General features: G+C 52.1%; 1 protein-coding gene across 3 annotated transcripts; it reads right to left on the bottom strand.

The window, feature by feature from the left end:
• Positions 1–714: 714 nt before the first annotated feature.
• On the bottom strand, positions 715–7295 carry LOC114021917. 3 transcript variants are annotated; one of them, XR_006291783.1, is made up of 4 exons: positions 6510–7228; positions 5681–5852; positions 5124–5301; positions 715–1245 (listed from the first exon to the last, which is right to left on the bottom strand). XR_006291783.1 is itself a non-coding variant. In XM_027832226.3 (4 exons), exons 3-4 carry the CDS (start codon positions 5151–5153, stop codon positions 901–903), a joined length of 375 nt encoding a protein of 124 aa, XP_027688027.1. In that variant the 5' UTR covers positions 5154–5301; positions 5681–5852; positions 6862–7044; the 3' UTR covers positions 715–900. The 3 variants fall into 3 exon arrangements, 2 of the variants coding, with proteins under 2 accessions (XP_027688027.1, XP_043405545.1); XM_027832226.3 differs by having other exon boundaries at positions 6862–7044; XM_043549610.1 differs by having other exon boundaries at positions 5124–5852; positions 6510–7295.
• Between the last annotated feature and the right edge of the window lie 798 nt (positions 7296–8093).

The following is an 8093-nucleotide window of genomic DNA, read 5'->3' as shown; positions in this document are numbered from 1 at the left end:
TTTAGTTTGATCGTTTTCTGTTCAGTAAGAACTCACTTATCAATAGACAGAGCTGGGAAACCCTTATGTCTTTATAGACGTAGTTGTGAAATCCTCACTTCTGTATTGTTTTGTCATTATAGTTCCCACTTTGCTATTGTTTATTTGCATGGTCTCTGTCTGGTTCTGTGATTGTTTCTGTCTGCTGTATTTTGCGGGGTGTAAACTAATTAAGGTGGTGGGATATAATTGGTTAAATAATCATGTTACAATATGTTAGGATTGGTTAGTTAAATTTCAGTAAAATGATTGGTTATGGTATAGCTAAGCTGAACTCAAGTTTTACTATATAGTCTGCAGTCAATCAGGAAGTAAGGGGGGGAATGGGAACGAGGAATGGGGGTGGGGAAATTGGAATCATGTTTTGCTAAGGGGGGGAATGGGAACAGGGACACAGATAAGACTCTGTGGTGTCAGAGCTGGGAAGGGGGACATTAAGGAAGGAAACTGGAATTATGCTTGCTGGAAGTTCACCCCAATAAACATCTAATTGTTTGCACCTTTGGACTTTGGGTATTGTTGCTCTCTGTTCATGCACGAAGGACCAGGGAAGTAAGCGGGTGAAGGAATAAGCCCTCTAACACTGGTCTTTCAACCAACAGCTGAAAAGCCACTCCGAGGGGTAGGGACAAGGAACTGAAAGCCAGAATATGAATGGAAAAAAAGAAATCCAGCCCCCTGAAGAACCTTTTATTCATTGTCTTTTAATGCTCAGGACTAACACAGCTGCTCAACTTCTAAAACTAAGCACAATCATTGGAACTAAGGTCAGAAAACAGAGATTAATTTAAGGAAACAAGTTATTTGCATTAATTTAATCAACTGCTCTCTACAGCGTTGCCTTTAACAGGCTGTAGCTGCTTATCCCCCAGTGCATTTGTGGACGATGACCAGGGTGGCTGGGCTTGTCACTCTGTGCTGGCCCAAGGTCTTTGGGCCCTGCAGTTCCTGGTTCCCATACAGCAGGCTGATGGACCCTGAACCACCAAACTTTCTCTCCTGCATGATCCACGTCTTGATCTGATCGACCGTGTTGTGGAGATCGGCTTCCAGGCACAGGGATTTCTGGCCACTGAAGATGTTCAGGGTCACTTTGGTATTAGTTTCTGGGCCGATAATGAGGTGGGTGGCCTTCTCCAAGAGAGCCTTCCAGTTGCTGGTGGGAGAATTCTGCAGCACTGCTGAACAGCCAGGCTTCTGATTGACCTTACATGACAGGTGAGGAAAAGACGGAGAGACATTACAGACAGAAGAGGCCTATTAGGTTATTGTGCCCACCTACCCCAGCCTTCATGTCCACATATGTCAGCTCCCACACCCACCCTCTCTACCTACACCAGCCAGTCTCATTTTATTTAGCACCCAAAAGTGTGCTGTGGACTTCCCTGAAACAATCCACAGACCCTGCCCCATAAAACTCCTTTGTCTACACTGGGGATTTGTCCCCGTTCCAACTCTCAGTGTCTTTCACTACTCTGTTTTCCTTTGGACTTCACCGTCACACCACCCCTAACTCCAGCCCAGCCCTACTGCTGCCACCACCGCCAAGATCAGCTCTCTTGTTCATTGCTTCAAAAATATCACCCCTGTGCCAGCTGGGTCACGTCACTGGCTCTTGGTTGTGCTGCCCACTGAGTTCAAGCTCCCGGGCCCTGCCTCTGAGAGCATGTGTCACACAACTCCTGCCTATGCCTTGGGCTTGGTGTCCTTTCTCATCTCCCCCCACCCCCACTGCTGTATCAACCTTGGTGCCCCATCCCTCTCCTCCTCTGACAGGCATCCCCAGGCACCAAGACACCTCTAGTTCTGCTAATTCTAATCCCCCCTCAAAGCCCCATTCCTAGCCTTGATGGTGGAAAGAGAGCGGGGGGATTTAATAAAGCCATCAAGGTTGTGCCTCACGGAGTTTCTCCTTGGCCTGATTCTGGTCCCTATGGATGGGAACTGCATCATGTTGGAATCTGGGGCCCTGTTGTCCACCCCCAGCCTTCACCTGTGATCTTCACTCGGGTCCTGGACATTCCCTTTGCGTGAGGAGCTTCGCAGGTTTGGCTTCCTCCCCAAGGCCCATTGAGATCTCTTGCTCTGTCCCTCCAGCCCTTCCATTGGTTTGTTTAGTTCTCCCTGAATCCTCTCCAGCTTGTCAACCCATGCCAGAACTGTGCTCAGCATTCAACGCACAGTCCGCCAGTGCTGCCTTGGAAAGAAAGGCCTAAACCCCTTAGGGCCTGTCTATCCTGGACACTAAACCTGGACACTGACTCAGGTTTGAGCCCGAGCCTCCCTTCTGTCCACACACAAATCAGTCTGACCTGGGAAGCACTCAGGACCCGAGTCTTAGGACCCTATGACTTAGGGCCAAGCCCTGTCATTGTGCCGTGTGGATGCAGCTCAAGCCGGAGACCTGAGTTAGGAGGTCTGCGTAGTGCACCATGGACACATTAGCATGGCTGTGAGGCCCTGGTCAAGTCGCTGTAAGCCCAGGTTTACAATGCAGCATGGGCTTGGAAACATGGAGTCCACAAGCCTGGGTCCCGCAGACCTGGGTTGGGAGGGTCTCAGAGCCCAGGCTCCAGATGAAGCCTGAATGCCTATTAAGCAATTTTTAGCTCCACAGCCCAAGACCTGCAAGCCTGAGTCAACTGGCTCCGGCTCTGAGACTTGGTGGCACAGGTATTTTATTGCAGTGTAGGCTCTAGGCCAGAGAGATAACAGATCAAGCCCTGCAACATGATGCCACTGTACATACAGTCAGAGACTTGTTCCTCCCAGTCCACCAAAGGGCAATTATTTCTGTATCAAGATCATAGCACTTCAGGGAGGAGAAGGGGAGGCAAGATTTGATTACAGCTGGTTGAGATTTGGTTGGCAATTTTTTGCCAAAAATGTACATCCTAAACTATTTTAATTTTCATTTTGTTTTGAAAAATTTCATGTAGAATATTTGGTTTTTTCCCCTGCCTTTCTCTGCCATTGCTTATTTTCTTCCACTGGAAAAGTGTGAATTCTTTTCAAAGTGTGAAAAAAGTGAGGGAAAGAAGCTCTCTCTCATCACACGTTTCCAGTGGAAAAAGGTCAGATGTGAGAAATGTTTTTTCTCCACTTCCTCTCACTTAATTTTTCTTACTCTATTAAGTGAGAGAAAACAGTGTGTTTTCTTTCATTTTCTCTTAACATAGTTACACATTCCCCCCTTTTTCCAATGGTGAAAAAGGAGGGGAATATTTAAAAAAAAATAGAGATGAAATTTGTAATGCTTCAACTTCCCCCCCCTCCCCCCTCCAAAATTTGTCATTCCAGTTAGTAATAGAAAAATGAACAATTTCATTTTTACAAAAACCCATTTTTCAACTAAAAAAAACTAGCTCAAGGGAATGCCAACTAGCCCCTTTCCCACACAGACTCAATAATTTCAATAGTTGATTCACTGGAATGTAGAGAAACATCTGAGCTTGATTCTTATTTATACTAAGGCCAGTTTACATTGCTCCAGTCATTATAAAGGTGACTTAAAGTAGTTGTAAATAGAAAGTGCTTCCATTTTAAGGCTATGTCTTCGCTGCCAAAAACAGGTGTGTTTTTTTTACATTGAGACAGTGTAAAAACACATCCCTTCTTGCAGTGGAGACATAGCTGAAGGCTCTGTTACATTGCAATAATGGTGTAAAAAGGCTTTGGTGTAAATGAGAATTCTGACCGTCTGTCTTTAAAACAACAGATGAAGGGAAAAAGGGCTAGAATGAAGTGATTTATGAGTGAACAGCTGATCATGGGCGAGCGAGAGGTTTTTACCTGAGATTGTCATGAGGAAAGACAGCATTCTATGCATCAAGAGCAGTCAATGAGTCTTTATTCCAAAGAAAAATTGCTAACGTGAGAATTCCAGCAGGGGCGGCAGGTTTGTAGAAATTTTGGTGGTGCCCAGAACACCCAGAGCCTGCCCCGCCCCAACTCTTCCCTCCACCTGCCTAAAGCTCTGGGAGGGAGTTTGGGTTGGGGGAGGAGGTCTGGGGTACAGGCCCTGGGCTGGGGCAGGAAATTGGGGTGTAGGAGGGGTGCAGGGTGCAGGCTCTGGGAGGGAGTTTGGGTACAGAAGGGGTGAGAGGTTGGGCTCTGGGAGGGAGTTTGGGTGGGGGAGGGGTCTGGGGTGCAGGCTCTGGGATGGAGTTTGGGTGCTGGGTGCAGGCTCCAGACTAGGGCAAGGGGTGGGGGTGCAGGAGGGTGTAAGGGGTGCAGGCTCTGGGATGGAGTTCGGGTGCTGGGTGTAGGCTCTGGGGCAAGGGGTGGGGGTGCAGGAGGGGGTGAGGGGTGCAGGCTCTGGGAGGGAGTTTGGGTGCAGGCTCTGGAAGGGAGTGCGGAGGGCTGGGGTGCAGGCTCTGGGAGGGAGTTTGGGGGCAGGAGAGGGTGCGTGGGAAGGGGGTGGGGGTGCAGGCTCTGGGACGGAGTTTGGGTGCAGGCTCTGGGCTGGGGGTGGGGGTGCAGACTCTGGGAAGGGATGGAGGGGGTGGTGCTTACCTGGGGCTCCTAGGCAGGGCAGGCCGGGGGGCCTCCGTGTGCTGCTACCCCCAGGCATTGCCCTCGCAGCTTCCTATTGGCCGTAGGGGCACTTGGGGCGGGAGCAGCGTGTGTGGACACACACGCAGACCACCCTCCCCCCCCACCACCCCTGCCCAGGGGCTACAGGGAGGGGCCGGCAGCTACGTGGAACTAGCAGGCAGGTGGTGGGTAGGGGCCCCGGTCTGTTTTAAATTGCCTGGGGGATGCGCTGGCGGGGAGCGCCCGGGGACAGACGGCAGGGCTGAGGGAGAGACCCGGCCTCAAGCAGTGCTGGAGCCAGGCCCCAGGCCAGGAATATTCCTGGTGCCCAGGCACCACAAGCCCATAGAATTCACCGCTCATGAATTCCAGGCCCTATTTAGAACCTGGTGCTTGGATATGGCAGATCAGAACCAGTTATAAACGCAGAGTTCATCTCAGTGAAAGAAAGAAAAGTTGTGATGGTGGCAGGCTTGTAAAACTGAAATAAAAACAAAGATACATGGATCTTTCTTTCTTTAGCTGACACATCACTCACACTTGCTTACCTTTGGCAGCACCCACAGAGTCGTAGTCATGATTTCTCCTTGTGCCTCCTCGGATCCTGGCAGCACTTGGATGATCTCTCTCGGGCCTCTCAGCCCAGGGCGGCTCTTACAGATGTTTTATAGAGACGGGCTGCTGGAAAGTCCCTCTCGAAACCAAAAGCAAAAGCAGGTAGCATCGCTGTTTACAAGAGGCTTGGTCAGGGTGTACCTCATCCAGCCTTTGAAACCCCACTGGGAAATTTCCCAACTGAAAAACTAAGTCACCCACCCCCAGATCCAAACAGCCCGTTGAGGCTGTTGGAAAGCCAAACCCAGCTCCATGTCACCAACAGCCCCATCTTTATAATGGGCCAGAGCAACCTAAGTAGGCCCCATTTCCATGCTGGAGGATGTGTGTAATTCCCACTGGAGTCAAAGGGAAATCGCTCCCCATGTATGAGAACTGGGGCCTTAGATTCCCCCCCACCCCCCACCTCTGGGAAGCTTGAAATGAGCGTGTAAATCTGGATCAGTGTGCTGGGGGTTGAGCTTGTTTCTGAACATAGCCCTGTACCCACCTCCAGTCCTTTAGTCTCCATGAAACCCCCCCACAATGCTCTTCAAAGCTGGGAAGATGAAACCAATGCTTCTGCGTTCATGGTTTGAAGTGCTGTGAAGACACAGGGCCCAACTCACTCTGACAGCAGTGGAGTTACTCCGGGGATGCCTTTGGTGCCATGGAAGCACTGCCTGTAATATGGGTTAATCAGAGAATATCAGGGTTGGAAGGGACCTCAGGAGGTCATCTAGTCCAACCTCCTGCTCAAAGCAGGACCAATGCCCAATTTTTGGCCCAGATCCTTAAATGGCCCCCTCAAGGATTGAACACTCTACCCTGGATTTAGCAGGCCAATGCTCAAACCACTGAGCTATCCCTGCACATCTAAATGATGGGAAACTCAGGGGAAGATTGCTCGGAGGCTCACAGCCAACTCAGTCCTTTGCTGTGTTAATTTGGCTTCCTTCTTTCAACACTGTCTCTGCAAGCCAGGTTTGGTGCATGGCCAAGAGCTCAGGAAGCGACGTGCAGGCATCCGTCACCCTGTTACTAGGCAGATTGGCAGCCCAGAGGTTGCAAGCGATTATTAAAAGCCATCAGTGACTGCTGGGCACGCCTGCTCCTTTTAAAAAGCTCTGGGCTTCTCAGAAATGGGTTGATTTGTAAGCAGTGGCAGATTTAGAGTTAGTGGGGCCCTGTGCTCAGCTTCATTTTGGGGGCCCGACCTTGGGACCCAGCCAAGAAAAGAACATTCTTGCTTATCTCCTCCCTGCCCCCGTTTTTCATTCTTTTTTTCTTCCTCCTCCTCCTATAAGTAACAGGAAGTAAATGAAAATAAAGGGAGGTACCTTGATTGTTCTTGTAGTCTAACTTATTTTTCCACAGACCACCTGAAAATCGCTGGGGGTCTCAGCGGACCCCTTAATGATCTTTCCAAATATTGTTTGTACTGTTAGCTAACGATTGTAAAGCGCTTGGGATAAGAGCGCTTTATAAAAAAAAAAAGTAAAAAAACATTGGGGTGTGGGGTCTGGCCAGGACTGAGGGTGCGGGAGGGGGCTCAGGGCTGGGGGTGCAGGGTCTGGGCGGGAGTTAGGATGCAGGAGCAGGCTGGGGGTTGGGGTGCAGGGTCTGGCCAGGAGATAGGGTGCGGGAGGGGGCTCAGGGCTGGAGAAGGGGGTTGAGGTGTAGAGTGCTTACCTGGGGCAGCTCCCATTTGCTGCGAGGGGTGCAGGTGGGGATGTGAGGGGGTGCAGGAGTCAGGGAGGGCAGGGGGCTGGGGGTTTGTGAGGGTGGTGCAGGAGTCAGGGCAGGGGACTGGGGGTGTGGGTGGGGGTCGTTGGGGTGCCCCCAGCCCCCTGCTCTGAGTGGCTCACAGCAAGGAGCTGGGGGTGGGGTATGTGTAGGGGGGAGTGCAGGGGCCCTGCCTTTGCTCCGCCCTGCCCCGATTCCACCCCCTTCCCCAAGTCCCTGCCTCCTTCCCCGAGCGTGCTGCGGCCCCGCTCCTCCTCCTCCCTCCCGGAGTGACCTGAGCACTGGCAAACAGCTGTTTGGCAGCAGGGGAAGTGCTGGAAGAGAGAGGGAGGGGCGGGAACACGGCAGGCTCGGGGGAGGAGGTGGGGGAGGGGAGACCTTGGCTGCTGGTGGGGGCGGAGCCTGCAGCATGAGCCCCAGGAGTTGGCAGGACCAAGCTTCTTCCTACACTGCTGCCCGGCCCTGGGGCCCCCTGTAGTTGAGGGGCCCCATGCCAGGGCACCCTGTGTTTTACCGTAAATACGCCTCTGTTTGTAAGATCTGGAGTATTGCATCCACTTTTGGGCCCCCCACTACAGAAAGGATGTGGACAAATTGGAGAGAGTCCAGCGGAGGGCAACAAAAATTATTAGGGGGCTGGGGCACATGACTTATGAGGAGCTGCTGAGGGAACTGGGCTTATTTAGTTTGCAGAAGAGAAGAGTGAGGAGGGATTTGATAGCAGCCTTTAACTACCTGAAGCGGGGTTCCAAAGAGGATGGATCTAGGTCAGGGTGGGCAAACTTTTTGGCCCGAGAGCCACATCTGGGTGGGGAAATTGTATGCAGGGCCATGAATGTAGGGCTGGGGCAGGGGGTTGGGGTGCAGGAGGGGAGTGTGGGGTGTGGGAGGGGGTGCAGTATGCAGGAAGGGGCTCAGGACAAGGGGTTGGGGTGCAGGAGGGGGCTCAGGGTAGGGTATTAGGGTGCAGGAGGGGTGCGGGGTGCGGCAAGGGGCTCAGGGCAGGGGCATGGGTGCAGGAGGGGACTCAGGGCAGGGGGTTGGGGTGCAGGAGGGCATGGAGTGCGGCAGGGGGCTCAGGGCAGAAGGTTGGGGTGCAGGAGGGGTGAGGCAGGGGGTTGGGTTGCGAGGTGCAGGAGGGGTTTGGGGTGTGGGCTCCAGCCCAGCACCACTTACCT

Source organism: Chelonia mydas, chromosome 6, assembly GCF_015237465.2.
Source record: "Chelonia mydas isolate rCheMyd1 chromosome 6, rCheMyd1.pri.v2, whole genome shotgun sequence".
NCBI lineage: Eukaryota > Metazoa > Chordata > Testudines > Cheloniidae > Chelonia > Chelonia mydas.
This window is presented reverse-complemented; position numbering and strand designations above follow the sequence as displayed.

Bases quoted from the DNA above. Each gene is read 5' to 3' on its own strand.
- LOC114021917 (XM_043549610.1), bottom strand. From the start codon at position 5,153: ATGACTACGACTCTGTGGGTGCTGCCAAAG. The intron at 1,246-5,123 runs GTAAGCAAGTGT...CTGTCATGTAAG, and splicing joins CTCTGTGGGTGCTGCCAAAG to GTCAATCAGAAGCCTGGCTG.